Source organism: Nelumbo nucifera, chromosome 2 (genome assembly GCF_055504915.1).
Source record: "Nelumbo nucifera cultivar China Antique chromosome 2, China Antique-T2T, whole genome shotgun sequence".
NCBI classification, from domain to species: Eukaryota; Viridiplantae; Streptophyta; class Magnoliopsida; order Proteales; family Nelumbonaceae; genus Nelumbo; species Nelumbo nucifera.
Genome location: NC_142650.1, coordinates 68,039,173 through 68,054,883, shown reverse-complemented (window position 1 = coordinate 68,054,883; position 15,711 = coordinate 68,039,173). Strand labels below are relative to the sequence as shown.

At 38.8% G+C, this 15,711-nt stretch overlaps 1 protein-coding gene across 2 annotated transcripts; it reads right to left on the bottom strand.

Annotated features, from left to right (window-relative positions):
• Positions 1-918: 918 nt before the first annotated feature.
• Positions 919-15,324, bottom strand: LOC104601434 (uncharacterized). Of its 2 annotated transcripts, none has more exons than XM_088899125.1 (4): positions 15,019-15,324; positions 14,499-14,600; positions 13,411-13,571; positions 919-1,178 (listed from the first exon to the last, which is right to left on the bottom strand). In XM_088899125.1, the coding sequence occupies exons 1-4, from the start codon at positions 15,110-15,112 to the stop codon at positions 1,161-1,163; spliced, it is 375 nt and encodes a 124-aa protein (XP_088755251.1). In that variant the 5' UTR covers positions 15,113-15,324; the 3' UTR covers positions 919-1,160. The 2 variants fall into 2 exon arrangements, with proteins under 2 accessions (XP_088755251.1, XP_010263057.1); XM_010264755.3 differs by having other exon boundaries at positions 919-1,160; positions 15,019-15,322.
• Between the last annotated feature and the right edge of the window lie 387 nt (positions 15,325-15,711).

Sequence of the window (15,711 nt, the reverse complement as noted above, 5' to 3'; positions counted from 1 at the left end):
GCCAGCACTCCTCTGGTGCCAAGGAACTGCAGACTTTGGATGCCCAAGGTCAGTGGGAATTTGGATTTGGTCCTCAACAGGACCCCCCACAGCCCGTTGCAGCTGTGCATTGAGAATATCTCCCCATGAATAAAAACATACAAGTAAGAATATGTTCCCCACGCATGACTGCAAAAAGGCAGTGAGAAGAGTGTAAAGACAATTTTGTGAAGGCCAAATCCAAGTTCCGTCAGTGGACTTCATGTGCACCCTGCTCTATCGACACCCCTAGGCTCAGTTTGGAAGAAGTACTGCACTTTTGTATAATACAAATACATACAAAATAATACAAAATGTAACATATTGCACTCTACACATTTGTATTTGTACTCCTTTCAATACAAATACAAATATGTAGAATGCAAATCCTTGTATTTGTATTTGTACTCCTTCCAAACTGAGCCTTAATCCCTGTAATGTGTAACCAAGTCCAAATCCCGGTGGCTCACTTTGGATAATCATGACAGATATGGATCATGGAAAGCTTTTTGTTAGGAATGCATCAAGTACAAAGAGCAAGTCAAATATAGGGTGGACAGAAATTGATAGAGCTTACGGTACTCTACAATTCCAATTCATGTAAAACCAAATAATGTATTGTCGGTTCTAAGCAGAACAAAACTGGTCTGCCTGTATATCCCAATTTGTCCAATGATTTGGAGTGAACCAAGTATGAATTCAGGATTAAAATACCAAGGTTTGGGGATTTTGGCACTGGACATTGAAGCACAGGGATGGCAGTCGGTCCAAATGGATCAAGTGGCTAGCTTAGACCAAGTCCAGTCTGAACCCACTCATTTTTCTGAATATTAACATTTATACAGCTGATAATTAGATATCTGTCAATCTAGGCAAGGCACAAAGTAGATAGCATAGAAGTTACAGGAAATTTGTGGTATTTATTAGTTTAAGTTTCAATAGAACGGATATCTACATGCCAATCCAAAACAGAACAGAATAATGCAATCTCTCTCTCTACATGCCAATCCAGAACAGAACAGTCTTCCAGTTACCTAACTATCCACCACAACAATTCCTAGGCTAATGCTGAAATCAAAGCCAATGCATGTCAACTGGTGTCCATTTTTGTCATTCATCTTCATCTTGAGAGTGTAGGAGCCCTAGAGAGACATCAAAGACTAAAACACATGAAACATCTCAACAAGATCACATAGATCTTAAAAATAGCAATGCAATAGACAATATAAAATCAGAACGAAGAAAAGCTTTATGATTAGAAACCATAGCTGAACAATTATCCAAATTGGTTAGTACACTCAGAGCGTCAGACTGTTCTATGAACACGCTTAAGGTAAAATCCCCATAAAAAAACTTCAATTTTACTATATACAACCACACGAAAGAAAGCACATCCATTCTTAGTTTTGACGATAGCAGCAACTTCATGCTGAACAGCTTGGATCAAATATTTGAATGAATAGGCCAATATTTATCTGTTCATCAACCAGCATTCCTGAAAAGGTATTCTTACAAAGATGGTAAATAAGAACCATTGGTCCAGTCAAAGGATACCATGTAGAAACTCTACGGGTTGATTGTGTTAGCCATATTTTTTTTTGATCAATAACACAATTGTGTTAGCCATATCAATGGGATCTCATCAATCACAAGAATCCCATCAATCAAAGGCAGCTGGTGACTAAGCTTTCCATTTATAATTGTTGTAACATATCCTCATATATTCTTTATACCACGGAAAGATTTTTTTTGATAATCCAAATGCGTTTTTTTTTTTCAATTAGCAACATGAAGTTTCTTTAAATAAATATTTAGTATGAAACAGTACAATAGATATAGGAATTTCCCAGCCACCCTTTGTGGTTTTACACATACACCACAATTACAGCTTTAGCCCAAAATAGTTGTTCCCTAATCTCTCATGATTTTTGTCTTCGACAATTGTACATACCAAAATTATAATTGTATCAACATTATATGTGTAATACAATCAATCTCTGGATTCAGTGAGAATCATTAACAAATTCGACACAAATATACTGATCCTCCCCTCCCTACCTATCTCTCTCTCTCTCTCTCTCTCTCTCTCTCTCTCTCTCTCTCTCTCTCTCACACACACACACACACACACACAATGTTCTCTGTCCCTCTCCCCCAAGAAGTGACTACTATCATACTTGAACCTGCACTCTCATGCTTGTCATTCCAAGAGTTAAACCTTGTACCAATCAATGGCCCCTCAACTGACACCCAAACTACTAGTTGGTACTGCTAAAAATATATATTTATATATAAAAGAAAAAAATGGCACCCTTCCATTCCAATCCAACCACCAAATAGCAAACCGCCTATATGAGTATCTTTACATCTGATTCTTTGTCATCATGTTCACATCTCATGCATTCTTATTGTGTAGTTATAAACATTCAATTGCTTAGTAATTGATTCTTTCTCATTAACAGTATCTACAGTATCTCTTCAGTCTCCCTAGCCCTGAGTTTGGGTTCTACAAAATGGAAACAGAGTGGAGGATATGGGAGTTTGGAGTGAACTTGAAAGTTGATAGAAGTAAAGATAAAAGTAAATTATTTTCAGTTTAAAATTTCTACTATTTGCTTTAATATATATTTCTTTGATAGGCAATGTTTAATATATACATGTTAAGTTTAAATTTCATTGAAAAAGTAAAAAGGAAGGTGATAAGGAATCACCCTTGAGGGAAACAACCAAGTCAAGATCAGCTACACTCTCCTAGCTAACAAACCCCTAACATCTTACCACCCTAGACTGAGATATAAGCCTCATATATCAGGCACAAGAAAAATTCAACATCCTACTCAACCAACCCACCATTCCCTCCCTTTAAACCAAATAGAAAAACACACCACCAACTCCAGAATATTTGAAATTTAGCCCTCTTACATAGCTTCATCACTCTCAATAAACAATATATCAGCAATAGCTTGCTCCCTTTCTCCATCTCCAAAAAAGCTCTTGTAAAATCCTCACTTCCCAAGAAAAAAAGTCCTAACATTTTACTTGAACTTCCTCTTCAATTACTTTTTCCAAATTAATCTTCTTCCATACCTGTCAGACTTCCTTAAAAATCACCTCAAATTCTATCTCTTGCTTCTTAGTCTCTTCCTCATTGTCTTCACCCTGTTTCTTCTGCAACATCGTCCTTGAAAATGACCAAAGAAAATTCTGAACTCAGTCCCACTGATTCCACATCTGCTGCAGTACTTGGTCAGATTTCATGCATTTTTCTACAGACTTACAATATTGATTATTGTTCTTCACACCCTTTCTCTTATAGCCTTCCTAAACTTATTGCATGGGCCTAACCCACAAAGTCCATCTTCTGGGTAATAGAAGATTATCACTTAGGTTACATGAACTAAATGTATAATATTTTATTCATATAAAAAAATATTTATAGCCTTCTGTACAATGAGATTCTGTACAATATATCCACAAGGATGCCTAAGAGGACCAAAAAAATGTTCACAGCCAAGAAGGAAAGGCTGGAATTTCCCTCAAATAACTATTACAATGAAACTCCAATTCAGTCAAAATAGGAATTAATAATAAGCTCCAAAGGATGGTCCCTGGAGTCTGTTTTCTTGGTAAACACACAGCAGGGTCTCAGAATAGTGAGAGAAGAGGAGGGAGAAGAGAGAAGAGAGAAAAGACAAAAAAGGTTTTGGAGAGAAAAACATCAGTTGGCGGCACCGGCCTTTTTGATATTTATATTAGGGCGATCACTCAAATAATAAAACAATGTAAAATTACATATGTGCTCTTGCGGCACTAAACTAAAGTAAGACTAGCTTATTCAACACTCCCCCTCAAGTTGGGACATAGATATCAATCATGCCCAACTCGTCACATAAGTCATCATGCTGCGAGTGATGTAAGCCTTTTGTAAATGTATCTTCAAGTTGCTCCTTAGAACTAATATATGGGGTGCACACTTCCCCATTAACAATCTTCTCTTTGATAAAGTGTTTGTCAACCTCAATATGTTTAGTTCTATCATGAAGAACTGGGTTAGCTGCAATGTTGATGGCAGCCTTGTTATCACAATGCAATGACATGGGGCTATCAACTAGAAAACCCAGTTCGCTCAACAAATTCTTTATCTACATGGCTTCAGCTACTCCATGGGACATTGTTCTATACTCAACTTCAGCACTAGACCTAGCCACCACACTTTGTTTCTTGCTTCCCCATTTGACTATGTTTCCTCCCACAAAAGAACAATACCCACTAGTGGACTTTCTGTCATCAACTGATCCAGCCCAATCAGCATTTGTATACACTTCAATCTTCAAATGCCCATTCTTCTGGAATAGCAAACTAGCTCCTAGAAACTTCTTTAGATATCTGAGGATTCTCTTGGCTGCCTCTAAGTGTGTGGTCTTAGGAGCATGCCTGATCTGACTAAGAACACCTACGACATAAGCAATGTCTAGCCGGGTCATGGACAAATACAAGAGCCTTCCCACAAGTCTCTGGAATTGCTTTACATCCTTGATAACCTCACCACAACAGTCACCCAGTCTGTGATTTGGATCAATGGGAGAGTCAGCTGGCTTAACCCCTAGTTTTCTTAAATCCTGTGACAGATCTAGGATGTGTGAACACTATGCCATCAACATACACCATCAAGGCTGCAATCTTTCCTTCCCCCCTTTTCACAAATAGTGTATGGTCAGTCTGACACTGCTTGTAACCAATCTACTACATAGTCAGATGAAACTTGTTGAACCAAGCTCTTGGTGATTGTTTTAGACCATTCAAGAAGGCATTTTTAATGTCTAGCTGATGAAGATCCCAATCAAGATTTGCAACAAGAGAGAAAAGAACTCTAATGGAGTTCATCTTAGCTACTAAAGCAAAAGTCTTTGCATAATCTACTACATATACTTGGGTAAACCCGTCTACCACCAACCTGGCCTTGTACCTTTCTACTATGCCATCAGCCTTATGCTTCACTATGAACACCCACTTGCACCTTGTTGGTTCCTTACCCTCAGGAAAATCCATTAACTCCCACATATCATTTTTATGTAAGGCATTTATCTCTTCTTTCATTGCATTTGTCCATTCAGGGACAAAGAAAGCTTCTGCCACATTTTGAGGGATAGGGACACTGTCAATGGAAGAAAGGAAAGCACGAAAAGAGGGTGAGATGTTCTCATAGAAAACAAAATGTAAAATAGGATACTTGGTGGTACAAGACCTAACTCCCTTTTTTGCAATAGAGATGTCTAGGTAATTAGCAGATGAAGTATCAATAGCAAGAGGATCAGAAACATCAATAAGAATGAGAGTACCTAGTTCGATAGGATCTATCCTTGATGAATCTGATGATGTTGTGGTACAGTTTCAAGTTGCTCCATAGCTCTTGAACTTAGTTGGCCCTTGTGACGACGAGAAAAAACACAGAACGAAGGAGGGTTAGGCAGAGGGGGAAGAACCTGAACTCGTTTCTCCTCTCCCTTCCTCTCCTCTTGAGGAGAAACAAAGAAAAAATGGTCACTCTCAAAGAAAGACACATCTGTAGACACATAGTATTTCCTGAAAACAGGGTCACAACACTGATAACCCTTTTGACCACAAGTAGGAGATAGGTTTTGGACAAAACAACAACAACCAAACACACAGATAGGAATAGAGAAGAGGGGATCCTTGGGAAATAGGAGCTGATGGGGGGCCTTGTACCCTAACAAGCAAGATGGCATACGGTTGATAAGATAGGCAAAACACACAACACAACATCCAACCAAAAACATTTAGGAACATTCATGTGTATGAGTAACCCACGAGCAACTTCAAGGAGGTGGCAGTTTTTTCTTTCAACAACACCATTCTATTGGGGGGGGGGGGGGTCTAGCACAAGAGCTACGATGTATGGATCCACATGAAGCAAAAAGCTCTATGAGATCACTATGAAAGTACTCTTTGGAATTGTCCGATTGGAAAATTTGGGTCTCCGTTTGAAATTGAGTGAATATCAAGTGTTTGAAATCTTTAATGATTTTGGGTGCTTCATCTCTGGACCACATAGAATATACCCATGTATATCTGGAGTAGTCATCAATAAGCGTAATGAAATACTTATAGCCAGACTCAGATGTTAAAGAAACAGGGCCCTGGACATCAAAATAAATAATATGGAAAGGAAAATCAGATTTATTATTCCTTGAAGTAAAATGATTTCTACAATGTTTGCTCAACTGAAAAGTTTGACATGTGAAATCTGACACTAACACTGACTTAAATAAATCTAGTAACAAAACTTCCAACGATTCAAAAGATAAATGACCCAAACGACTATGCAATAAATGGACTTGACTCTTACTAGACAGACTCTTAGACTCAATAGCTGCAAGACTAACTTTATTGTCCAGCATGTAAAGACCATCCACCATACGACCTCTACCGATCATCTTCCTCAAGGCAAAATCTTGTATCAAAAGGAAGGGAAAAAGGTTACTGAGCAATTTAACGAATTTGTTATACTACTAACGAAAAACAAGTTTATAGGTAGTTTTGGAACATGTAGAATATCAGAAAGGGTGAGTCCAAGAGGAAGGGAGATGGTTCCTTGACTAGTTATGGTGGAGAAAGAACCATCAACAAGTCTCGCCTTGTCCCGACCAGATAATAGATGATAAGATTGAAAACAATTGGACTTGTTGTCATATGGTTTGAGGCTCTAGAATCTATTATCCAAGGAGAGTCTAAGGGATGTGAGGACACATGGAAAGCAATAGCAGAATTACCGTTACCTGATATAGACGCAAAGGAAGTTGAGGGGGAGAAGCAAAATCCATCTGGCGGATTGCCCTCCCATACAACTCCAAATGGTCACGGAAAGAATTAATGATATCTTCCCTGGGATCAGTCGCGGAAGGGCTCATGATAGTGGTAGATGATTGAGGTTCCTAAGATGCTAAGTTTGTTGCATTAAACTTCTTTTGACCTTGTTGTCCCGACTTCTTATTCTGGTATGATTTTTTACTCAACTCTTGGGCCCACTTTGGCTTCCCATGAAGTTCCCAACAAGTATCGTAAGTATGTCTAGATTTTTTATAATGTGTGCACCATAGTTTATCCTTGTCATCAACTTTCTTCTAGGAGTCACTCTTCTTAAAGGAATTACCACCTCCCGTAGCAACACTCCCTTTAGCTAACAATGCAATTTGCTCCCCCTCATAATTATTCATCACATTCCGTCAGCTCTCTTCTGACTGTACTAGAGCATACACTTCCTGCACTGACGGGAGATCTTTACTCCCCAATATCTAAATTCTGATAGATTCATATGTGGAATTCATCCCTAAGAAGAAGGCAAACACCCATTGCTGGGAAACCAGAGACTTGTATGCTTTAGCATCTGCATCACATTTCCAGTTTATGTTCTGATAATGATCTAGTTCTTTTCAAATAGAGGTTAGGTCTGAACAGTAGGTGGAGTGACTCCTCTCCCCTTGCTTACAAGTTAAGGAGGCAGCCTGCAACTAATATATTTTGGCATAATGCCGTTGTTCTGAATATGTAGATTTAGCCTATTCCCATATCTTATGAGTTGTTTTTGTCCACATGAAGGTCTTTCTCACTTGTGGCAACATGGACAATAACAGCCATGACATCACCACGCTGTTTTCCTGGTCCCACCTATCATGTTCCACACCTCCAAACCGTGGTTCTTTAACTCTACCATTGATACACCCCACTTTTCCCCTTGTAGTTATGTAGAGCTTGATTCCCCTTGACCATTCTAGGTAATTGAGACCATCAAAGGGAATCACAACCATGGGAAAACTCATGTCAAAGCCTCCACTCGTTCCACTCTGACTAGAGGTCACACCAGACATACTGGAATCCTTAGAAGACATGGTACTTGATTTCAGTTCAGTCACAATTCAGTCAAAGAACTAGTTCTCAGTTCAGTTCAGACTCACAGTTCGGTCAAAAAAAAATTAAAACCTTAGTCCAGCCACAGTTCCTAGGCACAAAAAAATTCTTGTTCTCACACAACATAATCAAATCTGATCACACATCACTTGTTCTCATATTACAACCCAACTGAAGCAGTTCAGATTTATAAAGCATATCAAAAATCAGGTCTGACCAGTCCCTCCAAACAATAATTCATCAATTTTTCACACGACTACTGAAGGAAAGAAAAACTGCTGTCACGCCAGTTACAGAACACGCAGACCTGAACAGCCCACCTTTCAGGGCACAAGAAGGATCACTCGATCCACATAGGCTGAGAGGAAACACTCTTACAACAGCCACAGGTCATTAGACCCACATAGCTCACTCACTTGGGTACATAAGGATCAATTCGATCCACAAAGTTGAGGAGAAAAGAAAAAAAAAATCTTTCACAGCATTCGGCTTCCCTCCTCTTGGTGTTTTCTGGGCCACGATCAAGAAGGGAGAGGAAGAATCACACAGCAAGCCTCCTCGCGTCAACCAGAAGTCCCTTTTTCTTTGATTCAATCACCAATGGACAAAGAAAGCAGTTGGAGAAAGAAAAGGACTGATTGCACTGCTCCTAAGACTTGATCTGCAGCTGTGATACCATATTTTCTTGGTAAACACGCAACAAGATCTCAGAATAATGAGAAGAGGAGGGAGAAGAGAGAAGAGAGAAGAGAGAAAAGAGAAAAAAGGTTTTGGAGAGAAAAACATCAGCTGGCAGTGCCAGCCTTTTTGATAATTTATATTAGGGCAACCACTCAAATAATAAAACAATGTAAAATTACATATGTGCCCTTGTGGCACTAATCTAAAGTAACACTAGCTTATTCAACAGAGTCAAACACCCTACTATTCCTTTCAAGTCAAACAGCCAAGATGAAGACCAAGGGGATCACATCCCAGCAGATATTGGCCCCTTACTCATCCCACAAACCCTCCAGCCCTTGAGCAACCCACTAACAGACTGCAAATGACATCAATGGAGATGAGGATAGTTGGATACTGCCTGAGAAATGCTGGTACTCTGCTAGTAAAGTTGCAATGCAGAAAACAGTGGTTGGAACTTTTAGGCGGTTGCTAGCACCATAAAATGATATCTAGAGCCAACACCTCTCCTGGACAGGTTCATCTTAGTTTGATATTTATCCGGGGCAGCTGACCATACAAAGAATTTAGCCTTTAAATGAGCCATGCTTTTTCAAACCTCCTTACAGGGGAAAGAGGAACAGCTGCCACCAACCAGACCTTTATAAAAGGAGTGAACTGAAAAGACTGATTTATGCCAGCCCCAAACTCTGGAACCTCCTCCTGAGGGTTACATAACTGGCCTATCAACAGATTGAAAAACTGAACTGCCTGATCCACCTCCCTTTGGTTGACATTTTTAGCACTTTGGTAATGACTATTTAAGTCACATGGCAATGAAGGGATGAGCACTGCAGATTTTGTAACTTCTCTACTTAAAGATTTTGACCAACATGGTGGATTGGGCACGAGCACAGAGAATGCCCGGAATTTGGTGGCTTGGGTGACATTGGCATTGAAGTGTCACAGGTTTTCAGTAGGGTCCAGGAATACTGCACCATGCTTGGGCCTATGGATACTGAGATGAAGCAGCGGAGGGCTGTGGCTCAGCAAAAATTGTGAGGCCAACCGAAAGTGCCTGCCCAAAAGAGCTTGAAGAAACTGGAGAAGAAGAGAGAACAGATATTATAAACATGGCAACATGTTTGATATCTCAAGGAATCTTCACCATACTCTTCACATCCATCTCTCAAGTCTCAACCAAGCCTCCCCAAGGTGGAGGCAAGCCATGGAAGAACTCTCTGCTCTACAGCATAATCACACGTGGGAACTCACCACCCTTCCTCCTGGTAAGCACACTGTTGGGTGTAAATAGGTCTATACAGTGAAGCATCTTCCTGATGGCAGTGTGGAACGATTGAAAGCACGGTTGGTGGCCAAGGGCTATTCTCAGTTATATGGTGTGGACTATATGGAGACATTCTCTCCTGTGACTAAAATTGGTTCAGTTCGGGTGTTGATCTCATTTGCTACTATGTATGATTGGCCTCTCCTACAACTTGACATAAAAAATTCCTTTCTACATGGTGATCTTGTTGAGGATGTGTATATGGAGCAACCACCAGGGTTTGTTGCTCAAGGGGAGGCTAGTAAGGTGTGCAGGCTCAAAAAGGCAATCTATGGACTGAAACAATCTCCTTGTGCATGGTTCAGCAGGTTCAGTGAAGTGGTGAAGGCCTTTGGGATGAAACAGTGTCAGGTTGATCATTTTGTGTTCAGCTATAACTCAAAAGATGGAAAAATCTTGCTAGTCGTGTATGTGGATGATATTGTCATAACTAGAAGTGACAACAATGGAATTGACAGACTGAAAAAATTCTTACAGGATCACTTCAATACGAAAGATTTGGGAAAGCTAAAGTACTTCTTAGGAATAGAAGTTGCGAGGTCAAAACAGGGGATCAACCTATGTCAGAGGAAATATGTTCTTGATCTACTTGAAGAAACAGGGTTGTTAGGTGCTAAACCAGTAGAGACTCCTATGGAACTCAATGCCAAGTTAAGTGTGGATGCAGGTGAAGAGTTTGATGATCCTGGAAGATACAGAAGGTTGGTGGGAAAGTTGAACTATCTGACCATTACCCGACCAGATATATCATTTGCTGTGAGTGTGGTGAGTCAGTTTATGCAACATCCCCGGGTTCCTCACTGGGAAGCTATTCTGAGAATTGTTAGGTACCTAAAGGGTGCTCCAGGTCGTGGTTTGTTATACCAAAAGGGAGGAATTCTCGAGATAGTAGGGTACACAGATGCTGATTGGGCTGGCTCTATATCAGACAGGAGGTCAACCACAGGGTATTGTACCTTCTTGGGTGGCAATCTTGTAACATGGAAGAGCAAGAAGCAAACAGTGGTGGCAAGAAGTAGTGCAAAAGCAGAATATAGGGCTATGGCCCATACCACATGTGAACTAGTATGGCTGAAGAACCTACTACAGGAGATGGGTTTCTCAATTGACAAACCCATGAAACTATACTGTGATAATCAAGCTGCTGTTCACATCTCATCCAATCCTGTCTTCCATGAAAGAACGAAACATATTGAGGTGGATTGTCACTTTGTGAGAGAGAAAGTGATAAGTGGGGTAATAACTACATCTCATGTGAGCTCAGGAAATCAGTGGGCAGATCTCTTCACAAAAGGATTGTCTCGGGGAAGAATAGATTACATTTGTAACAAGCTGGGACTATATGATATATACTCTCCAGCTTGAGGGGGAGTGTTAGAATGCTCGAGTCAGGGGTATTTTGGTCATTCTGGTGTATCTTATTGAAAGTGAAATGTCTATTGTATCTGAGTTTAAGTTATGTGTCCCATCTTCTATGAGGGACAACGTTGTCTTTCTTGTAACTTAAGTTTTATGAATAAAAGTCAAGTGGGTTGGCTAGGTGAGTGTGACTTTCACTGTTCTCTCTTCTAGTCTGGCCGAACATTCTTCTCCTTCTTTCTCTTTTCATTCTTCTTCCTTCTTCTCTGCTTTGACCTAGAATGAACTAGGGTTTATTCACAATTGTTTTCAGAAGAGTCCTCCACAATGACTCTTAATGACTAGGCCATGGTTCCGCCAGAACTTTTTGATTGGAGTTGTTGCTTGGTGTGTTTGCACTTTCCATGGTTTCCATGAGGCATGACATAGCACCATAAAGATTGGGTGAAATCAGTGGACTTCTCTGGTTCTTTGGACTTCAAAACTCCTCAAATGAGGAAGAAAAAAATTGGAGGGCATTTTTGTCCTTTAGATTATTCCATCAATCTTAACAGTGGGATTTTCTAACTGGGTATACATAAGTAATTGGGGAAACCACAGGGTATACTTATTTGTTTAGCTCAAACCTTAGGGCATATCTATGTAATTTACCCTTATTTATTTACTTGTATTGGGTGTAAATGTAATATCATGGTCCTATTATAAATATAAAACAAATGGGGCCGACTGAATGTGTACTCAAATGATCTGTTTTCACTTTTCTTCATCTTCATATTTTCCTTCTTCTCAGACCCTAACATTCTTCTTTGTGCACAAACAACAAAGAATTTAAGATGGGGATTCTAACTTCCTAACTATTTTAGCAAATTAATGTACAGACAATTTCATGCATTAGAAGTCTGTATCAACCAGTTAATGATTGAATACAAAACTTGGTTTGAAGTTTAAATTATCCAACAAATAAGAATTTAGTGATAAAGAGGTTAGGGATTAATAGTTGAAAATGAAAAACTACATAAGAAGTCTGTATCCAAGGTTTAAAATGTCGGTGTCGGTGGAAATGTATATAGAAAACATGTCAGAAATATCATATGGAAATATTGTAAAAATTACAGACATTGGAAATATTGTAAAATATGCAAAAATATAGAATGATGTTTTATGAAATGATAAAAGAAGTACAACCACACCATTTTAAATTATTATCTTGTTCTAAATCATTAAACAAAGCTAAGAAACTAAGGTTCTAGGAAAAATAATACAATGTCTTATAAACCTTAAGATTCAAAACTACATAATAGAATGAGTTTGAGCAAAATTTGAACTCATAGAAAATGCAAATTATTCTAATAAATCAACCAAATAATCTATTACACAAATAGGAACTAATATTTAAGTCCATGTTCGAAATGAATATTGAGCAGGCTCAAAGTGGTAATCATGTACACTAGGCAGTCAATAACATTGTTACTCCACATATCTACAAAATTGCACCAACTTATGTTAAAATATTATCTCTTGTACTCCATATAGTTTTGGTAGTGTTCAGTGTGTCTATTCCAGTAAAAATGTGTGTCACACTACCCATGGAAATGGAAATATTGGGAAATTTATGGACATTTTAAACCATGTCTGTATCAACTAGCTGATGATTGAATACCTAGTTTAAATAAACTACCAAATAAGAACACAGAAATGAAGAGGTTAGGGATTGCCAAGTTTAAATTGAAAAACTGCATAAGAAGTCTTCATCAACAAGTTGTTGATTCAATGTGGCACTTGGGGGCTGTTTGATAACAGCTGAAGTTGCTGAACTGAAGGACTTATTGCTTTGTCTTTTAGTGGATAAAATAATTAATAGTAAAATATTCAAGGGCACAATATTCTAGCCAATTTCAGCTTCAGCCATTAAGGAGCACACAACCTCCTTAAAAACTTATTCACTAAAAGACAAAGCAATAAGCTTTTCAGTTTAGACCTTTCAGCTGTTATCAAACAGCCCCTTAGTTTAAATGAACCAGCAAACAAGAATGTAAAGATATGGAGAGGCTAGGGATTGATGGGTAAAATTAAAATACTGCACAAGGAGGATAACTTACCGGGGGAGTATATCCTGGTAATGTTTGGGTGTGAGAGAGCACAAAGTCACCCACTATAATAGGGCAAGATGTTTCTGCACAGAGTTCATGGCTCTCAGTGTGGATATGTACCCCAAAGTATGAAACCTCAATTACAAGTTTCCCTCCAAAGATTACTTCATCTGCATGGAAAAGAACAGGTAATTTTATTTCCAATAGTGAATTTGTTTTCATTCAAGGAGGATGAACATGATAGAGCTATTTTGGCTCATTAATGATGGTTTAAAACCTGCTTGTGAAATGAGTTAGGTGTGGAATTTGACATAGCCTTTTTAAAAAATATTAAGGGAAGATAACGCTATCAACTTTTCCCATGAATAGAAATATCAAGAAGAAAAGACTAAGAAGCATAGGGATTGTTTTGATTGTCTATCCAAAACATTTGTGGTCCTAAAGCCTGTTAAGGAAAAGGATGGGAACTTTATTCCGGTCAAATACAATCTATCAATCAATCACTCAATACAGGATAAGGAAGAAAAGAAACACGAGTTGTTGTATGACGACTCAAAATTAAAATCCAACAGAGTCATAATATTAGAAAAATAAATGGTATCATAAAAAAAAAAATCCTTATCTGATAGAAACAACTACTTTTTTCAAGCCTAAAGCTACAAAGGAAGAAAACATAAAATTTTGTAGACGGAATCATAAACCGTCTACAGCCTCGGCAATCATAAACCGCATGATTTCTTAGCAAACAATCTCTTAACATGCATCAACAGCCACCATGGCTGGAAGTTATATCTCATTATTATAACGAATTGCATCGCATTATTTGCCAACGTGTGCTGCTCCTTCAATCCCAACGAGTTTGAAGGGTTGACAACCACTGTAATAATGTGTATTAAATACATAAAATCTCAATTCAACACCAAATAAAATAAAGGTGTGATAATATTTGATTAGAATAGGCTATCGACTTGTATTTATATCAATGAAAGAAGAAGCTTATAAGAAGAAAGCAATTATTGAGCCTGAATAATAGTTCCAGGAGAAAAAGATACCACCACAAAAGTCCAGGAGAACGAGCATATAAGTTCAGACTTCACCTGTGGTGGCGGAGATGCTGAAGGTCGCAGGCTTGCCTCTCACCACCGGCTCCGGCGACATCTCGACTCCGCTCACTTTAACAGCATAATTGCCTTTATTATCTGCATTCATTTTAAAAGTCGTACAAGACATCAGCTACCTATCCATTCTGCCAACAACAAAAACCCATGGCAACTAAATCCAGGTCAAAATCAAACTCAAAGCAAGCACAATTTCTTCGAATTAACCGACTATCGCTGGCCATAAAGAAGAACGCAACCCGAATGTTTCTTCATCAAATTCGATTACCGGACGACTGAAACAAAAACGGCCATCGAACAAACATTACATCCAGTGCCTAGTTCTTTCAAAACCCCCAGATTGTTAGAATCACAGATTCAAATCCCCTCTTTTACTCTCACATCAACCGGTTTTCAACATCCAAGTAGACAAAACTGAATAACCAGCAGAAAACCGCTATATGCCTCAAATTTCAAAACTGAATTGAAGAAAGATATACCAGATTCAGGAAGAACTCACCGCAGTACTTAACTTCCGTGGCATGAATCAACGGAGAGAGTAGAAAAGCCGCGAAAAATAGCGGCAGAAACAACTTGAACTGAACCGCCTCCATGAATCCACCGATCTATAGGAAACACAGAGGAGCAGAAAGCCAGAAATGAAATTGGGAGGAGGGGCGGAAGAGAGCGATACGGAGATATCCCTTCTTCAGGATCGAAAGAAAGAATCCATCATTTGACGAGGAACGTTAGGTGCAAAAGAGAGGAGCTTGAGACGGAATCAACTTACGAAACACGAGATTACAGATAACTGAAGTACAGAACAACAAGCAAAATCAAATCTGGTTTGTCTTTTTTCGCTTTGTTGATCTCTTTTCAAGTAAATTTACGAAAATGCCCCGAAAATTCAGCATTTTCCAATAAGGCTATGTTTGGTTTGAAGGAAAAAGGTAGGAAAATCAATATAAGATTTATAAAGATTTTCCTACATTTTCCTTCAAACCAAACATAAATACATCCCGGGCCTCTCAATTCCATTTCTTGCTCTTTTGGATAGAGCATGAAGATTGTAAGTCCATCATGGGGCAAGAAATCTCTGGATCAAGTCCATCCAAGAAGTGGGAGGAATCCAACTCTTACAAGAACCCACTATAAGAAATCCCAAATTCTGTTCATCAAATGCATCTTCACAAAGCCCCAGGCCCAGATGGTT

What these genes read in the sequence shown, in the direction of transcription:
- LOC104601434 (XM_010264755.3), bottom strand. Translation starts at nt 15,112, where the DNA reads ATGGAGGCGGTTCAGTTCAAGTTGTTTCTGCCGCTATTTTTCGCGGCT. An exon ending in CAGCATCTCCGCCACCACAG is followed by an intron (nt 13,572 to 14,498) that starts GTGAAGTCTGAA and finishes TTTTCCATGCAG; the next exon opens with ATGAAGTAATCTTTGGAGGG. An exon ending in TACCAGGATATACTCCCCCG is followed by an intron (nt 1,161 to 13,410) that starts GTAAGTTATCCT and finishes ATGTCTCTCTAG; the next exon opens with GGCTCCTACACTCTCAAGAT.